A 20,007-nucleotide genomic window follows, 5' to 3' on the forward strand; every position below is an offset into this window, starting at 1 on the left:
TGGCTGGGATTGGCTCCAGCAGACCCCCGTGACCCTGTGTTCGGATTCAGCGGGTTGGAAAATGGATGGATGGATGGATGTATACTGCATGTATATATATATATGTAGATATGTGTATATGTAGATATGTATATATATGTATATATATGTTTATGTGTGTGTGTGTATATTATATATATATATATATATATATATATATATATATATATATATATATATATATATATATATATATATATATAAAAGACAGCAACACTCATAACAATGACAACACAATTACATTGACAATCATGTTACGTTATTTTTAAAATGTTTCCTTTTCTTTTTCATAACCTCTTTAACACACTACTTCTCCGCTGCGAAGCGTGGGTATTTTGCTATTTATCTATATATATATATATAAAGGAGAGTTGGGATCCGAGAGACTGTGTTTGTGTGTTTGTGGAGGGATGGAGAGTTAAGGCGGGTGTTGGAGTCACGTGATCATCTCCCCTCCCATTCACCTCATTTCATTCACTTCATTTCGCTCCGAGCTAAGCTCCGCAGCTGGCGCGGTCTTGCTGTTCTTGATTTGCTTTTTACATGGCCAACTATATGTTGCATGCTCAAGAGTAAGCTCAGCGCACAACTTGGTCATATTACAACCGGAGGGGCGAACTGACAACATGGTATACAAAGAGATCCTTAACAAATAAATTATTTAAAATTTTAAAGCAGTACTTCGCCGCTGCGAAGCGCGGGTATTTTGCTAGTTATATATATATATATATATATATATATATATATATATATATATATATATATAGTCACATACGTGCGCATGGCAGGCAGCTAAAGGGCTTGAGTAAAGGTAGTTTTGAGGCATGCCGGGATGTGGCAGAGTGCACAGACTCTTTTTCTCCCTTCCCTGTAGACCAGGGGTAGGCAACGTCGGTCCTGGAGTGCCACAGTATGTGCAGGTTTTTGTTCCAACCCAGTTCCTTAACGAGAACTCAATTATTGCTGATGAAGCACATATTGCCTAAGTGACACTTTAATACTTCATTTTAGTGGTCTCGCTTGTTAAGGTTCTCCAACCTTAATTGCTTATTTCAATCTTAAACTGCTGCATTCAGTGTTTTAATTGCTCCTTATTAGCAATAAGATGTAAAAGACAAAGCAGCCAGCAGTTCTCCAGCTAGCTTTTTTCCAATTACATCTGTGTGTGTTCATCATGCACGGTTTGATTTAATAAAACACTTAATAGAAAAATGTGACAGACTGAAAATGATCTGTTTTAGGCTTCAAATCATTTGGATGATATCCTTGGAAAGGAAAAAAATCTACGATATAAAAGCCTTACATTGCACAGACTAACAAGTCATAAAATTAAATAAGGTCTGAGATTGGCAATGATTGGTTTCTAATTAAGCAATTGGGTTGAATGAAAACCTGTAGCCACTGCGGCTCACCAGGACCGACATTGCCTACCCCTGTTTTACATCTTATTGCTAATAAGGAGCAATTAAAACACTGAATGCAGCAGTTTAAGATTGAAATAAGCAATTAAGGTTGGAGAACCTTAACAAGCGAGACCACTAAAATGAAGCATTAAAATGTCACTTAAGCAATATGTGCTTCATCAGCAATAATTGAGTTCTCGTTAAGGAACTGGGTTGGAACAAAAACCTGCACATACTGTGGCACTCCAGGACCAACGTTGCCTACCCCTGCTGTAGACCATTCACAGGAGATTCCACCTGGCTCTCTTGACGTCACTTCCGGGACTGAGCCAATGGAAGGAGACCTTGCCGGCTCCGGCCCCTGTGATGTCACGTTCGGGCTCGAACCAATGGCTGAAGAACATGAGCCCAATCCTTATGATCTCACTTCCGGTCTCCCCCTTTAAAAGCCTGAACCTTTTCCTTATTCCCTCAGTCTTGTTTTGGACTCGGTTGTATGCACATCAGTGCAGTATATTTTGAGAAAGCAACTTTGCAGCCAGGATACCAAATTATACGGGTGGCTGCCCCAAACCTTTATATGACTCTGTCTCGAGTTTGTGACAATATATGATTTAGATAGGAAAGATAGGAATAGAAGTAACAAGCTGGTTAAGTGAAAACTTGTTAAGAGTAAATTTCGCACGAACATTAGAGGTTTTCCTTTACACAGAGAACTACAGACTGCATGGTAACTTATTCCATCTGTGTGGTAGGCAGTAGGACTTCAGGAAATTTCAAAACTAGACTTGATGAATTAAGTGCATAGGACTTGTGAGCTTTGTTGGGCTGAATAACCTGTTCTCGTCTAGATGGTTCTTAAGTTCTAATGTGTGGACACAACATTTTCTGCAAAAACATGGACACTAGTGTCCATCTATTCAATCCTTCCACCTATTTAACCTACCTACAGTATATGAATTCAGGATGATAGGAGCTAAATCCTATCCCAGGGGAATCAAATGCATGGCAAGAACCACCTTTGGATACCACAAGAGAAATTTTAGGGCAACCACACACTCCCTCCAAGAGAACATTAAGGGTGCCCAATTAATATAACACAAACATCTTTTGAGGTTTTAGGAGGAAATGCAGAGTACCTGGAGAAAAACTCTTTTGGACAAAAGGAATATATGCAAACTTAACACAGCTCCTCCTAGCATAATGTTTGTTAATCCCCAAACCCACACTTGCATCTTTACCAGGCCCAGAATTTTTAATTAGTCATTATGCCTGAAATTATATTAAGCTGATAACAAAGCAGTTTATATTTTTTTCCCCCAACATAAGTGTGGCCATTAAAAGACATCTTGCAAAGTGTAAACTTCTGTGTTGATTTTGTCTTTATTTAATTTTGTAGATTTCCACAGTTCAGAATGTTTACAGAAAGAAAAATACTTCATAAAAGGATAAAAGAAGGTTATGCTCAATCTTACCAGTTTCTGAGCTGTATAATTGCACAAAAGCCATAAAGATAAAAAGTCCCACTGATAAATAAGTCTTCATCTTTCTAAATAGATTTTCTAGTTTTTATTTTCCTATAAAACAAATAATAGAAAAAGGTTATTTTAAAATTTACTGGTGGTTTAACATAAATCAAAATTCTGTATGTGTCACCAAATAATAATGAATAATAACATTTTTAAGCAAATTATACTGAATAACTCCAGGCAGTTGGTGAAAGCAAAAATAACAACCACCACAATGGACCAACTTGACAAAAGAAACACAACACAAGCTGACGCCGAAGGAACAAGGTTTTGGGTGGAGAAATGGTAAGAAGAATGGCACCAATTAATGAAAACATTCAGGATGCTTCTTAACACCATGAGTGCAAAGATGAAGGTCCTGTTTTCTAGAGAGAAATTTCCTGAATGCACAAATAGTTAAAATTAAGTTAAAAATATTTTTGAGTGTGAAAAGAACTTAAAATAATGCAATATACAGTGATTTTGATCGTTACTTTAAAGTTCCAGGCTTCAAATTTCATTTTTTAGTAATAGTGACTAAAGACTGAGTTTATTTAATATAGCTGGTTTATTGATTTAAACATGTTTTTATTCTAGCTGGTGTTCAATGCTATTAATTATTTAGTTCCAATAAATTGGATATAATTTACTGCAAATGTGTGGCATTCAAAGAGTCCTGGAAAACCTGCAAAAAGCAATAATGGTGATGATAAATAATGATATATTGTTTCATCACCAGAAAATTTCAAATCACAAGAAGAAACCTTTTTTCTGGTAAATTCACAATTGGATTAGTGAGGCTATATTGGCATCGCTCCTTTTTGTCCTCCATATTTTTTTCTTATGTCATTGTCATATTATGTGACTTCTAGTAACCGAGTAGGTAAAATTTGACAACCATGGTCACTGATCTCATCAGCAGATCACGACAATTAAAACAACTGAAAATCGCTACCCATGCCGCACCTACTCAATGAGTGCTGAACTTCTAGCACAGTGGTGCTCACCACTTATTCTGAATGCCAATGCCATGCTGCCATGTGTTGGTACGGTATGAAGGGTTAACAACTGCAACAAGTTTAGCAGCCATCTTGGCCATTTTTTTATTTTTTTATTCTATCGTGACATGTAAAACATGAGACAGCAGACAGACGAGCATCTCTTCTGTTGGTGAGGTCCAAAACAGCTGTGTTCCTTTATTCCCCCTTACTACATTCTATGCAGTGAAGTTCCAGGAGAGCATTCATTGCACATGACACAAAGTCCACCCTATGACCTAAGACAAATTGAAATCAGTTTCATTTTACCAAGCCACAGACCGGTTAGTGTGAGTAACTGGGCATTTCACAGAAGTGTGTCAAGAAATGCTACTCCAGTGCTATTCCAGCAGCAATATGCATGCAAAATGTCTCATTGTGACTGTGCCAGCCAAGTCAGAAGTTTTCCATCTTTTTCATTTTCTTGCTTTAAAGTCATTATGGTGTGTGTTCAGACCAAAGTGTGTGTTTATTTATTTATCTATTTATTTATTTAAAAGAGCTTCTGTAAAAAAACAAATTTCCCCCTCGGGACAAGTTTGTCAGAAAACAAAAATCTGAAAAAATTACCGGGTCTATTTTTTCCTAATTTAGCGGCAGTTTCTAAGTAAAGTAATGTTTAAATTTGACACAAACACAAATTCTATAACATTTATGACGTAATATGATGGCTTTATTTTGGGGTACCCCGCTCAGGTAGAGATGCCCTTAATGTGTAATCTCCTCCTTTAATCTTTCCTCATAACTCATCCCTTGTAGTCCCGGAATCAGCCAGGTTTCGTTTTGATGACGAGCTTGCATCGCTTGTGCATTAGCAGCGGGAGGAAAAGTAAAAGGGATACCGTTTTGCAGATGTTAGCAGCTAAGCGACTTTGTCTTTCTTTTGAGGTTTCATTTTGCTGACTTGCTGGCCTCGCTTGTGTTATTAGCGGCTAAGCGAGTTTTCTATTTTTTCAGAGGTGGAGCCCTTAGTCCGACTCCACCTCTCACTTCCAGGCCGGACAGACACACACACTTCCATGCGTAGACGTTTATATATAAGATATTTAAAAATACTGCAAAGAAATTACTAATGTTGCAAATGACCACTACTGATTTAAAATACTAGTTTATGGTTTATTTTTCACATTTTACTGTGAAGTTTCAATATCTAACCAAAAACGTGAAAATTTCTTGGCGATTCCAAACTTTTGAACATTAGTGTTTAGTATATGGAAGTTAATTTTTCATACACTTGAAATTAATGAGTATTATTGGAAATATTTATAAAAATGAGATACAGATACATCTTGAGTGTGACAGTGGACAATCAACATGGGTATTCAAAGGGAATACTGTGCTTGATTAATAAATTACAGTTTTTTGGGGTTTTAGTGAATGTACTGGATTACTGCAGAACATATTTGTTTCTCAAGCAGCTTGACATAATATTACAAGACAGTGCAAACATCATTTTGGGAATAATTCGGTGGTGCTAACCAAAGATACTAGACAAAAGGGTGCTGACAAACAAGTTCCGACAAATACTTGCAGGAAAAAAGCACAAAAAAGCAAAATTCGATCAGCTAGTGGACTGTTGTTTCCATCTTGACCAGTTCCTGTGGAGAAAAGTGTAGGAATTTAATTAGTAGACACAAAAACAATGAAGGCTAAATATTACTAGCTTTAAGTTGTTTGCATTGTGATGACATTACTACTTCTTTTGAAGAGATTGTGAATAGTTTTAAACATAAAACATGTTACATCATAAAACATGCACATATGTGCATGGAAAATGGGATTTCTTGTAGGTGTGCTAATGACTAACGAGTATTGTCTTTACGTGTTGCCTTATTTGTGATCTGTGCATGAAAAGTAAGCTCATTCCTTTAAGAATATTGCATATGCAGCGGGAAATGAGATGCGTGTTTTATGTCAGTATATTTAATGTCTTAACTGTAATGTGTTTGACTGTGGAGTTGTATGTGAACGGTGTATAATAAGTGGGCCTATTCCTTTAAGGATATTGCCCAAATTTCAGCCTGTCTTATGTGCTGTTGCTCGCTCTAGACTACAGTGCACTGAGATTAAGGTTGTTTGACAATATACAGTGCATCCGGAAAGTATTCACAGTGCATCACTTTTTCCACATTTTGTTATGTTACAGCCTTATTCCAAAAAGGATTACATTTATTTTTTTCCTCAGAATTCTACACACAACACCCCATAATGACAACATGAAAAAAGTTTACTTGAGGTTTTTGCAAATTTATTAAAAATAAAAAAAACTGAGAAATCACATGTACATAAGTATTCACAGCCTTTGCTCAATACTTTGTCGATGCACCTTTGGCAGCAATTACAGCCTCAAGTCTTGTTGAATATGATGCCACAAGCTTGGCACACCTGTCCTTGGCCAGTTTCGCCCATTCCTCTTTGCAGCACCTCTCAAGCTCCATCAGGTTGGATGGGAAGCGTCGGTGCACAGCCATTTTAAGATCTCTCCAGAGATGTTCAATCGGATTCAAGTCTGGGCTCTGGCTGGGCCACTCAAGGACATTCACAGAATTGTCCTGAAGCCACTCCTTTGATATCTTGGCTGTGTGCTTAGGGTCGTTGTCCTGCTGAAAGATGAACCATCGTCCCAGTCTGAGGTCAAGAGCGCTCTGGAGCAGGTTTTCATCCAGGATGTCTCTGTACATTGCTGCAGTCATCTTTCCCTTTATCCTGACTAGTCTCCCAGTCCCTGCCGCTGAAAAACATCCCCACAGCATGATGTTGCCACCACCATGCTTCACTGTAGGGATTGTATTGGCCTGGTGATGAGCGGTGCCTGGCTTCCTCCAAACGTGACACCTGGCATTCACACCAAAGAGTTCAATCTTTGTCTCATCAGACCAGAGAATTTTCTTTCTCATGGTCTTAGAGTCCTTCAGGTGCCTTTTGGCAAACTCCAGGAGGGCTGCCATGTGCCTTTTACTAAGGAGTGGCTTCCGTCTGGTCACTCTACCATACAGGCCTGATTGGTGGATTGCTGCAGAGATGGTTCTCCTTCTGGAAGGTTCTACTCTCTCCACAGAGGACCTCTGGAGCTCTGACAGTGTGACCATTGGGTTCTTGGTCACCTCCCTGACTAAGGCCCTTTTCCCCCGATTGCTCAGTTTATATGGCCAGCCAGCTCTAGGAAGCGTCCTGGTGGTGAACTTCTTCCACTTATGGATGATGGAGGCCACTGTGCTCATTGGGACCTTCAAAGCAGCAGAAATTTTTCTTTAACCTTCCCCAGATTTGTGCCTCAAGGCAATCCTGTCTCGGAGGTCTACAGACAATTCCTTTGACTTCATGCTTGGTTTGAGCTCTGACATGAACTGTCAACTATGGGACCTTATATAGACAGGTGTGTGCCTTTCCAAATCATGTCCAATCAACTGAATTTACCACAGGTGGACTCCAATTAAGCTGCAGAAACATCTCAAGGATGATCAGAGGAAACAGGATGCACCTGAGCTCAATTTTGAGCTTCATGGCAAAGGCTGTGAATACTTATGTACATGGGCTTTCTCAATTTTTTTATTTTTAATAAATTTGCAAAAACCTCAAGTAAACTTTTTTCACGTTGTCATTATGGGGTGTTGTGTGTAGAATTATGAGGAAAAAAATGAATTTAATCCATTTTGGAATAAGGCTGTAACATAACAAAATCTCGAAAAAGTGATGCGCTGTGAATACTTTCCGGATGCACTGTATATATATATATATAAAGCAATATTCTGTTATTTTTGTTGCTTTATCACATGTTGCTGCTATATGAGCAACAAGCAAGGGAAGCAAAATAGCACTGTCAGCCATGTCTGTGATTTTTTTATCATACTTTGCGGCCTTCCCAGAAAGAAAAGGGAAAATTTGGAAAATAAGGGAATCAATTTGCTTCATGCATTCCACAATTCAACTACCAATGTGTCATTGACCTCATTTAAAATATCACGAGCAATATCCAATCTGTGAGCCTTGTCATCAAGCAGGTGCATCACTAGCCCACACCTTTTGAGAATGCCCTACACTTGCGTACAGTAATACTGGGCAAACATTTTCGTATGCCTTTCAGAAAGCCTTATATTTAAAATCACTTCTAATACTTCAACAGCACTATTTTTTTGCAAACCCTGATTGGATTAACGTACAATGTGAAAAATCAGCTATAACATCGTGAGCACGCTACTAGCAAATGGATTTATTTCGCTCAATTGGAATAATCAAGACTACCTTCTGTAACTCAGTGGTAAAGCTATCTTCTTATATAATATGCTACCATGGCTGTCCGTTTGTCTGTCCAGGATTTTAAATCACCTGTAGCTCGCAAACCGTTTGACCAATTGACCTGAAATTTGGTACACATATACTATGTGACATCTATTATCCGCTTTTGAGGAGATGATTCACCTCCAAGGTTATTCCTCTTTTCATTTTTATTTTATTTTATTGTACAATCAACTTTTGGCAGCAGTCAGCTGGGCGGCCGTGTTCTCATCCCTACCAATTTCACCGTCACTTCCCCTACCTCTTCATATCTTAAATCATTCTTGATGCAGATTAAAGACTTAAGTGCCAGCTTAAGTGAAAAATTAAAGAAAACGTTCTAAGTAATTGCAACACAAACACTGATTTAATCAGTTTTAATGTGAAAAGATGCCGATGAAAGTAGAGAAGAAGCGGGCCACTAGAGTGGGCAAAAGAAGAGCTGCTAAGGAAGCAGCAGGCGCATCACCCACTGAGCAAATGAATGCTAAACGTACAGAAAAAGAGTATGAGATCTATGAATACTCAAGTCAAGCATATTCATTGCACATTATCATGCAGTGTGCCATTACTGGTGCATTATATTATCGCAAACTGGAAAAAAAATCTAATTATTTTACAAGGACCTGTTCAAATTTTTTTCAAAACGTGTTAAGAACTCATTAATTTAATACTAAAAGAAGAGTCCTGAGCCCATGATTGCCTTTTTTAGGGCCGGTTATCAACCCCTGAATGCTTATGTGCACGCATCATGGCTGCCACGCGTTCCCAGCATTCTTTTGACATGTCCTCTGAGCACGTCATTAGAAATTAACGTGACACGTGCGTGAGTTGCAGTACCAGCAAAAATATGGGTGGAGTGTGTGTTCAAGTTTTGGTACGTGACGTCAGCATTGATGTTTACTTTCCACACGTGATGGCAGGCTTGTAGCTCTGACAGGACCAATCTGTGTGCTTCGATGTTTGATGGCTCGATGCGGTGAAGCAAATCATTAAACTTAAATGCTGAAATGCGAATGTCTTCATGGTGCTTTTCTTCATCCATTTCTTGCATAGGCAATACAACTGTTGCATATTCCCCATCATAATGACACAAATCATTTAAAGGTCTCACATAAAACCTTTGGTGTCGCTGTGGACATCATATATATATATTTTATTTTCAGCTTCACAAAATTTTTACTTTTATTTTTATTTTTAACAAGCAAATGTTGTTTTCTTGCACTGCTACATGACGGAAACCTCTGGGCCCAAGTATAGTCAGTACACTGCTTGCATAGCAGCAGCGTCCTGCGTAGCATATTCTTTATTGCAGGAATAAAGAACTATTCATGATGAGTCTCTCTATTTATATTACTGTCTTTACTTTTTGTATGACAACTGAATATCGAGTTCCTTTTTATGATTGATCTTAAAACATTCTGTTGTATTTGCTGTGTTAATCTGGTTTGTTTGAGTTGTAATGTTCCATTTTCAAATGAAGGGAAAAAAGAGTAGTATAGAATGTTAATTTCACATTGTGAAAATGTACTAATATTGTTGCTCTGTGCTCAGAAATTTATTTGATCAAATACAATAGCAAATCAGTAGGGTGAGCAACTGTAATATCATGTAAAGAGAAATGTTGTAATGATTATTAAAAAATAAATAGTAGTGGAAGTATGATATAGTACATACTGTATATCTGCTGAATCTCTTACTTCCCTTTTGAATTTAACTTAAAGACCTTGATAAAAAATGTAGCTAACTAGTTGATAAAATGTCCAAATGACCATAACCTATGTGAACTACTGGACATTATGGAGTCAGCAAAATTATGACAGGTGGGCATGGAGAAGTTGGGCATATATGTGGCAAAGTAAGTGGAATGTGAACAAATTATCTTTTATACATAAAACATTAATTGAGATGAGAGCTCTGAAGCTTAAAAGTGCAGATTACAAGAACAACTTACTAGTGGCAATGAAGTCATTATTACTCACATCAGTATACAGAAACAAACCAAAATGACAATGCAATGTCAGGTCAAGGACAGATTAAGGACAGTTATATGTTTGGTGTACCACCGACTTGTACTGCTTCATCTGGGATTTCTTGTGCAGTTGTGGTCTCCATATTACAAAAAAAATAAAAATAATAGTTCTAGAGGAGTTGTGATAGGAGCAATTAGGATGATTCCTAGATTAAAAGGTAGGAGGAGAAGGGAAGTAAACAACTTTCAAAACTGACTGAGTCCTAAAGAGGAAAATTAAATAAAATATTAAAGGTATGAAATGGTCCATCCAGTATTTCCATTTAAGTTTTACTTCAGTGATACTGCAGGAAACCACTCAGCATAAAATTTTATAATACAATACAACTGATTGCACAGTATAATAATATACAATCAAGTTCTTTCATTTATATATTTATTGTGTAAACAAATAAATGTAGAGTAAAATGAACAAGAAACTGAATCAATGAACAACTTAAATAATTTAACACTAAACACATTGGGTCAAATGAAGTAAACAAGCTGCACATATAGACAGGTGCTGGGGTGGCTTAAAGCCTCTGTCCACAGATCTTAGTGTGTGTCTGCGTGTGTGTGTGTGTGTGTGTGTGTGTGTGTGTGTGCTCACTGCTTTCTCTTTATCAATCAGCACATACTCTAGTAGGACAGGCGAGCTGTCCGCTATCTTCACTTATAAATTTCTTTTCTGTGTGTGAGAGTGTGCACACATGTGCCTCTTCGTACATCTATATTTAATAAATTATTATATCTTAACAACTACTCATGCAAATATTTTCCATAGGCCTAGTCCTATTGCTAAACTGAGCAGAGTACAAAATCCCAATCAAATCAAACAATTTCTATGGCAGTTATCACTGGACAAATGTCAAACCATTTTTAAAGTAAGTACTGGACTACACTGGACCAAAAAACAAACAATGCAACTTGCTTGAAAAAGTTATATGTAGATCTCAGGATTCAGCACAGATATCTCAGAAAAGTCATTGTAAATTTTTGTATTTTTCCTAGGATGTAGTCACCCAGCAGCTCTACACAATGCAAAAAAAAAAAAAAAAAACTGCACCATTTTCTAACAAAAGTTGTAAGACATGGCAAATCAGTTTTGATTTTCCACAGACACATATACAGACACCATGCTAAAATCAGCTTCTCTCAACATCACAGAATGAGAACCTGAACTTAACTTTACAGCAGATTCTTGACTTCATCACCAAAGTTCGATTCAGAAAAAAGAAAAAAAAAACACTAGACATCATATAGTCATTAGTCAAATCAAGCAGCGGGTTTTCAGATGTAACATTCTTTAATTTTCTCATTGCAACTCAAGTCAATTCAAACCACTGCTAAGAACTGTGAATTCTCACACATCATATAATGTCCACATTATTCTCATGCTACTGAACTGCCATAGGGAGGCTTATGCTGTTAAAAAAAATAATAATAAAGAACAGTACCTGTTGACTTATTTGTTAATTATTATTACTACATTCTAATTTACAATATAAGTCTGAAGTGCTGGATTTTTAAACAAAATATATCTGTATATATAATTGTAGCAATTATAACAATAACAGTTAGATAAATGCCGATAAAAGTTAAGTAGGTATAATAAAATATGCATCTATATCATTAATTAAAAAAAGAACAAATTGGTATTAGTGGGCTCCTTTCAAAAAAACGTTAGGGGGGTCGCAAATACTTAAAGGTTGAGAAACGCTGCCCTAAACTGTGCAGTAAGTAAAGTACATTGTAGCGAAGGTCGTTTTTAATGCAGCTTTCCTGAAAACTAACAGCACGGTCAGTGAGCAATTCCGCAGTGCTACCGACAGTCAGTCTGATGTTTTTTTTATACCGCAGTGTAAGGCTTTTGCTCCTATCTTTTGAGATTAAACAACAGCAGGCCGATTGCTTAAAATTATTCCGGTTTAATTAAAAATCGAGATCCCCGTGAAAATCACATTTTGCCGTTGTACGTAAACTCGGAGTCAGGGCCGAACTGCAGGCGGCATATCCCAAAGACATTTACCTTCTAAATAAAGAACACTGGAGCCAACGTAACATTCTCTGTACGAGTTAATATGCGATCATTTATGTGACATATCATATTCTACGTTCTTTAGAAAATGAAAAACGTTACTTACGTTCTTTTTTTTTATTAACAAAAGCGAGTTGACGGCTAAGAGGCTGAAAAATCGCTCACGGATGCCACTAGCTTTGAAACTAAAACATATCACGCCCATTGCTCGCTTTCACTTTTGTTTTGCTGCTTGAGCTCTTTATTTCAGTGGCTCCTGACATTCGCTCGTGTCGCTGCTTTAAGATCCGCTTCTCCGAAAACAAACAAAAAATAAGTAATCGAAACAAAGTGTAAATAAATTGACATGCTGACAATGTCATGTTCATAAACGTTCTTTTATCCCTACAATGCCCTTATTTTATCTGCAAACTGAAATCGCGTTCAAGCGAAATAAAACCTGTAAATCGGTATAACACTCACATAAAGTGAACGCCAAAGAACATAACTTGATAATTTATTCACAGACTTGTTATATTTTGCCATTGCTTGATATTACCTTAATGCACGAATTAGGCATTCTGAACTGAATCAGTCTCACACGTGTGACTTCTTAAACCATTCTGTCCTCTTTATTCTGTTCCCTATAATAATCAACCTGCAGCATTACTTAAAGTAACATCCACCTTCTTAGTACATGCCATTCCCCCTTACCTTAGTTACAAAGCTGAAACATCCATCATAATCAGTTTCTCCATGTAATTACAAATGTTCCCATTCCGCCAGCTGACATGCTTTCCTTCTTTTGAATCAATAGTTTATCTAATTTTGCAAACAGCTTTAATTAACCTGAACACTGTATAACAAAGCTAATTTCCACACTTTCTAATTTGGAATAACTTATTCAATCATATAGTCCTTCAGTTTTTGAGGTATCTTTCTTTGACATAAAGTGTTGTGGGATGACTGGAACCTTCCAAGCTCAGTTCAGAATCTCTTAGCTTCTCAATGGTCGTTTGCTCTCTTGAGTCCTTTCTCAACTGCTGTCTTTTCTCTACAACTATATTGTACCCCTTTAAGTGATTCTACCTCCACCTTGCCAGTCTTGCTCACTACTCTGTGTGGTATTGCAATGAATTGTGTACTGAATATGTCTGCCTTCTCGTGTCTCACAAGAATATGAACTCCATGTTATTATAATTATTAAAGAGTATGTATATAAACCTTGGACACATATTTTTAGGAAGTTACTGAACACTGGGGGAATTCCAAAGGACTAGAAAATGGCAAATCTTATCAAATTATGTAAAAAAGGTTTAGCGGACAGTCCAAGCAACTATAGGCCAGTAAGCTTGACGTGTATCTCAGGAAAATTAATGGAAGGAATTATTAAGGATAAGATTGAGCAACACCTGGCAAGGATAGGAGTTTTACTGAACAGTCAGCATGGGTTCAGAAGAGGGAGGTCGTGTTTTACTAACATGCTGGAATTCTATAAGGAAGCAACAAAAGGATATGATTAAAGTGGAGCATATGACATTATTAATCTTGACTTTCAGACAGCATTTGATAAGGTGGCACATGAGAGGTTGGGCATCAAACTAAAAGAAGTGGGAGTTTAGGGAGATGTTTTTTGCTGGGTGCAGAATTGGCTCAGACACAGGAAGCAGAGGGTGATGGTGTGAGGAACCTCATCAGAATTGGCCGATGTTAAGAGTGGTGCTCCACAGGGGTCAGTGCTAGGGCCGCTGCTATTTTTAATATATATAAATGATTTAGATAGGAATATAAGTAACAAGCTGGTTAAGTTTGCAGATGATACCAAGATAGGTGGATTAGCAGATAATCTGGAATCTGTTATATCATTACAGAAGGACTTGGACAGCATACAGGCTTAGGCAGATTTGTGGCAGACGGAGTTTAATGTCAGTAAGTGTAAAGTATGTGAAAGAGTAATTTAGGGTAACATAGCATTCATCTTAAACAAACAGCATAAAGGGATAATAAATGTCAGAAACCTGTTCAAGCCACACCAGGAAACCAGATAAAGGTCAAATAAAAAAGAATGTACCAGAAGAAAGGTTGATGTAATATACAAAATGCTCTGAAGGATGACTAAGAAATCAGCAGATGTCCTATAAACGAGAGTTGACAGTTGTTATATGTACAGAAACTTCAAGGGTGGTAGCTCATCTCAAAAGGTTTAAGAAGAACCAGAATCTCATATAATAGACTTTTATTTTATATAAATCATTTGGGTGTAAACCAACAAACCAACCAGAGTAAAATGTATGCATTGATTAACACTGTATGTAAATTCAACAGTTTATAAAATGAATCTCTATTCTTTGTTTCTCTGACCATTCTGACCAGGCTGTAATGGACTGCTTTTGAAGAATGTTTCCTCTAAGGCATTTTGCTGAGGAGTAATTAAATGATACAATCAACAAACAGCTTGTCTCCTGCCTGGTTACTGAATTGTCCTGTTAGACGATGCTTCTTTCTTTATTAAGATTTTAAAGTTCTACCACAAGTATTACACATGGGTGGCATGGTGGAGCAGTGGGTAGTGCTGCTGCCTCGCAGTTAGGAAACCCTGCGTGGAGTTTGCATGTTCTCCCCGTGTCTGCGTGAGTTTTCTCCGAGTGCTCCAGTTTCCTCCCACAGTCCAAAGACATGCAGGTTAGGTGCATTGGCGATTCTAAATTGTCCCTAGTGTGTGCTTGGTGTGTGTGTGTGCCCTGCAGTGGGCTGGCGCCCTGCCCAGGGTTTGTTTCCTGCCTTGCGCCCTGTGTTGGCTGGGATTGGCTCCAGCAGACCCCCGTGACCCTGTATTTCGGATATAGCAGGTTGGATAATGGATGGATGGATGAAGTATTACACATAGAAAGTGAAAATGTGAGGTTTGAATACACAATGGGAGGTCTGAAAACCAAGAGTACACATTATGAGAAGGATTTAGGAGTCATAGTGAACTCTACGCTATCGACTCCCCGACAGTGTTCAGAAGTCATTAAGAAGATTTGAAATTGGAAAAAACAACAAACTTCTCAACAAACAAACTGTGATTGCCTTTGCTACACTATTGGCACATAGACTTATCTTGCTAAACTGGAAGAATCCTAACTCTCTTCTTTCAGTCAGTGGGTAACTGATATTTTATACCATTTAAAATTGGTAAAAATCAAATTCTCACTTATAGGATCTGTGCAGAACTTTTTCAAAACCTGGCAGGATCTAATCAATAACATTTTAGAATAAGCATTTAAATTGAGGAAGCGGATTCTCTTTCCTCTTTTTTATTTTATTTATTTTTATTCATATATTATTTTATCTATTTACTTATGTTTACTAGTTTAAAGTTTTACTCTGATGGCCTAGCTCTCTCATGGGTGGGGGTTGATTTGTTTCAAACCTAGTTTTGTTAAACTTGACTTGCTTGTATGGAATGTTATTTGATTTTAATAAAATCAATAAAATGCAAAAAAAGAATCAGAATGTTAGGTTATATAGCGCCCTGATGTGTGGAGTACAAGTCCAAGGAGCTTCTGCTCAAGCTTTGTAACACACTGGCTAGGCCTCATCTGGAGTACTGGGTTCAGTTTTGGTCTCCAGGCTACAAAAAGGACATAGCAGCGCTGGAAAAGGTCCAGAGAAGAGTAACTAGGCTGATTGCACGGCTACAGGGGTTGAATTATGAGGAAAGATTAAAAGAGCTGAGCCTATACCAGCGTTTCTCAACCTTTAAGTATTTGCGACCAGAGTTTTCATAACAGTTTTAATCGCGCCCCCCCCCCCTAACGTTTTTTGAAAGAAGCCCACTAATACCAATTTGTTCTTTTTTAATTAATGATATATCATAGGTGCATATTTAACTATACCTACTTAACTTTTATCGACATTTATCTAACTCTATATTTATTTTTCTAGTATCAGAATGTAGTTTAAGTTAATTTGTATTGGTTTCAATAGATGTATTTTTCATATTTTTGATTCTTGTTTTCTTTTTTCACATCTTCGCACCCCCCTTTTTGTTACTTCGCACCCCCCTAGGGGGGCCCACCCCACAGATTGAGAACCACTGGCCTATACAGTTTAAGCAAAAGAAGATTAAGAGGTGACAGTGGATCGAGACTGTTATTTTAAAATGGGTTCATCAAGAACACGGGGGCACAGTTGGAAACTTGTGACACAAACAGTAAGAATTTTCTGTTTACACAGAGAACCATAGGCACTTGGAACAAGCGACCAAGTAGTGAGGTAGACGATAAGATTTTGGGGACTTTCAAAACCCGACTTGATGTTTTTTTGGAAGAAATAAGTGGATAGGACTGGCAAGCTTTGTTGGGCTGAATGGCTGTTCTTCTCTAGATTGTTCTAACAAGGAGATTACCATTTCCAAACTGACAGAAAATTACATTTCCCATTTCCTTTTAGTGATACAGATTTTATGTTTTTTTATATTTTTAATGCTATGACATACTTTCTACTAATTTAATCTTACTGGTAAAATAGTTTTTTCCAAAATCAGAATTGAGCAAGCATTTTATCTGATAGACCATATCAATCAATACAATGTCCAAACCTTACTGATGCTTTATGCAATAAACTAAAACACTTGTGACATTATTAGAATTGCTTTATTGTTACCAGTGTGAAATTTATTGAGCAAATGAGCTCCAAAGGAGCAGTGGATGGTCCATCAATCCTGCACATTGCCTTGGAAATATTTTTCCTCCTTACACGAATGGTTTGTATTGTGCCATGACATTTCATTTGGTTTAAGGTCAGGATTTGGAGCCAGTCATTTCAACACTGTTTTGAATTTGCTTGTATAGTTAAGATGTTCCAAACCTGCTTATCCAGGGCAGGGTCATGGAGAAACTGGAGCCTATCCCAGCAAGCACAGGGTGTAGGGCAGGAGCAATCTGTGGACAGGGTGCCAGTCCATTCCGGGGTGACAAATGCATAACAAAGGATTGTAAATATGTTGGGACTTAGCTTTTATCATTAATCACACACTTTCTCAGAATATCTGTGCCCTCTGATGACTAATTAAATACAAACATCTGCTACATGTCTGTGTCTTGCAACTAGTGCAACATCTCACAATGCTCCATGAACTGGTTACTCATTTATTCAAGAACTTGTTTTGTCTCGCTGTCTACAAAACGGTTATTTCAATAACCTTCTGGACCACAGTTGTATTCAGGACAAATAGCAAGGATTTGTTTTTAAGAGCAGTGTTCCTCTTCTAAATGTTGTTTCTAGTGCACTGCTCTTGTTTATATGTTTACCTATGATGCTTTCACGGCTATCAATGTTTTCACAAACAACATTATTATTATTATTTTACTTTGAATATAAATGGTCAGTGCTTCAGAACTCCAAGGATCCAAGTTCAAATCCCCGCCTGGTCAGTGTCTCTGTGGAATTTGTATGTTCTCCCTGGGTGTACGTGGCATTTTATTTGGTCCTCAAGTTCTCCTCCTACATCCCAGGTTAACTGCTAACTTTGAAAAAAAAAACATTTTATATAGTGTCTTTTACACACTCAAAGAACTTAACTCTGTTGTCATTTTAATTTCACTCGTGTGTGAAGTTGTCCATCTTATCATTGTGACTCTTCATTTACTTTTTTGTCACATCTGGAATTCTGCTTATGAATAAAACTTATAATTTCCGTAAAACACTTGTGAGATCAGTGCAGCTGTCAGCTTGTATTTTTTACACCCCTATATGTCACTGAAATGAGCCCAAGAAGGCAGTTGAGGAGACCCTGCCGGGGTTCTAAAATACTGATACTGATGATAATTTAGCAAACACATTAATCCAAGGAGACTCACAAATCCTGGCTTATCTGAAAACTCCCTTATAAAATTGGTTCTTTCTAGAAATAAGATCCCAATTCAATTTCTCATCATGTGTACTGTAGTTATTTTCTCTTACTTGACTCACTGAAGTTAAAATTTCACAGTTGATAACATTGGTTCAGATAACGTGGACCTACAGTTACATATCCCCACATCTGTGAATGTAGAGCCTGCCTGAGTTTAAACAGTACGGAATGGGCATTTGGACCGGCAACAGTGACATCATGGAGAAAAGATTATAAAAAGCAGTTTTGTTTTGCTTAAAGAGGCTAATGCTGGCACCTCCACCCATTGTGGCTGGTTTATTTTTTCTTGAGTTCTTTTAATCAGATGCCTCATTTTTTATTTAATTCAACCACAAATAGGGCAGAGTGGTGGCTCTGAGGCTAAGGATCTGTGCTGGTATCCCGAAGGTTGCCGGTTCGAGTCACTGCCAAAAGAGATCCTACTCTGCTGGGCCCTTGAGCAAGGCCCTTAACCTTCAATTGCTCCAGGGGCGCTGTACAATGGCTGACCCTGTGCTCTGACCCCAAGGGGTATGCGAAAACTAACAAATTCCTAATACAAGAAATTGTATAAGGCCGAACGAACAAAGAAAAATATGTCAGTGTGAACAAGAGACAGTTTTTCAAAAAAATTTAAATATTGCATGTTTTAGTTCAGACCTGACTATACAAGTACTTAATGCTATATATTAATTAATATTGGTTTAATTGTTGGCCATGTAGTGCCACAGTGATTCTGATTCTGCCTCTTGGCTTTAGTGTCACAGATTCAAATCCCTGGCCTGATCTCAATCTTGTGTGTACGTTGCAAGTCCTCTCAGGGTCTTTTTGCTTTTCCTCCCACATCCCATTCAGCTCAGGATACTAGTGACAGCAAACTAGCCCAATTGTTAGTAAGTGTGCCTGGTAGTGGACTGGCCTTCTGTCCAGGGTTGGCCACACTTTGCTACTGGTACTGGTACAGCTCTCTGTCACCCTTATTTAAACAAGTTAGTTACAAAATGGATGATTGCATATACAGAGTCTCTGATTTCTTCTAGCTCACTCTCTTCAATCCGCAATCGCAAGATTCCAAACTACCTCAAGGCAAAGATCTACAAAGCAGTCATCCGCTCTGTGTCCATGTAATGGGTCATAGGTTGGCACAGCCTCCACCAAGTATAAGTTCATCATGGAGATGTGAATCCTGCGGTGGGTTCTCTGCCTAACCAGATATGACATTATCATGAATGAAGACATTCTGAAGATAAGAAGATGTGCAGTTCAAACCTTTAATGGCCCAGCCATGTCATCTGCAGCGATGACAGCTCAGTGGCCAACATGGCTTTACAATTGAGCCTGTGAGGCACAAAGGACATGTGGAAGACCGAATCAAGGAAGATATGTGACAAGTAGATGTTGCTCCCGAAGATGACCTCGATCAAAACAAGTGTTGAAAGTCCTGTTCAACAGTTGACCTTTCATGAGCGCAGGATTAACACTAGGAAGAAGATTTCTTTCAAACAGCTCACTCTCTTCATTCGGTCAGTCTTTTACTGTCACAAAGTGGACACATCAGGGTCATCAGACCTCCACCAGCAGGTCACTTTACAAAAATACCGAAGAAAAGAAATCCATCACTGTAGAGAACACAACCATCTTTGCATAATTATTCTTTAAAGGTAAAGCAAATTGAGTGAACTCATTATTTCTGTTACTTCTCTGGTCTCCATTTTAATGTAATCATTGTTTATGATTGTTTATCAAGTCAACAATTTTACCCAAAGCAAATGAAGAATTCCAAGTGTGCAGTTATGATGTTTCCATTAAATGCTGAAATCCTGATGAGTTAAAGGCAGA

General features: G+C 37.8%; 1 protein-coding gene across 1 annotated transcript in view; it reads right to left on the bottom strand.

The window, feature by feature from the left end:
• The window catches only part of LOC114666343 (butyrophilin subfamily 1 member A1-like), a 116,756-nt gene extending 104,230 nt beyond the window's left edge, over window positions 1-12,526 (bottom strand). Inside the window, exons 1-2 of the mRNA XM_028821160.2 lie at window positions 12,418-12,526; window positions 2,918-3,019 (exon numbers count right to left, since the gene is read on the bottom strand). Of these exons, the coding sequence (XP_028676993.1) occupies window positions 2,918-2,987 (70 nt within the window). The 5' untranslated portion in view covers window positions 2,988-3,019; window positions 12,418-12,526. The remainder of the gene's footprint in view (window positions 1-2,917; window positions 3,020-12,417) is intronic.
• Window positions 12,527-20,007: the final 7,481 nt, after the last annotated feature.

The sequence above is a fragment of the Erpetoichthys calabaricus genome, chromosome 16 (genome assembly GCF_900747795.2).
Source record: "Erpetoichthys calabaricus chromosome 16, fErpCal1.3, whole genome shotgun sequence".
Taxonomy (NCBI): domain Eukaryota; kingdom Metazoa; phylum Chordata; class Cladistia; order Polypteriformes; family Polypteridae; genus Erpetoichthys; species Erpetoichthys calabaricus.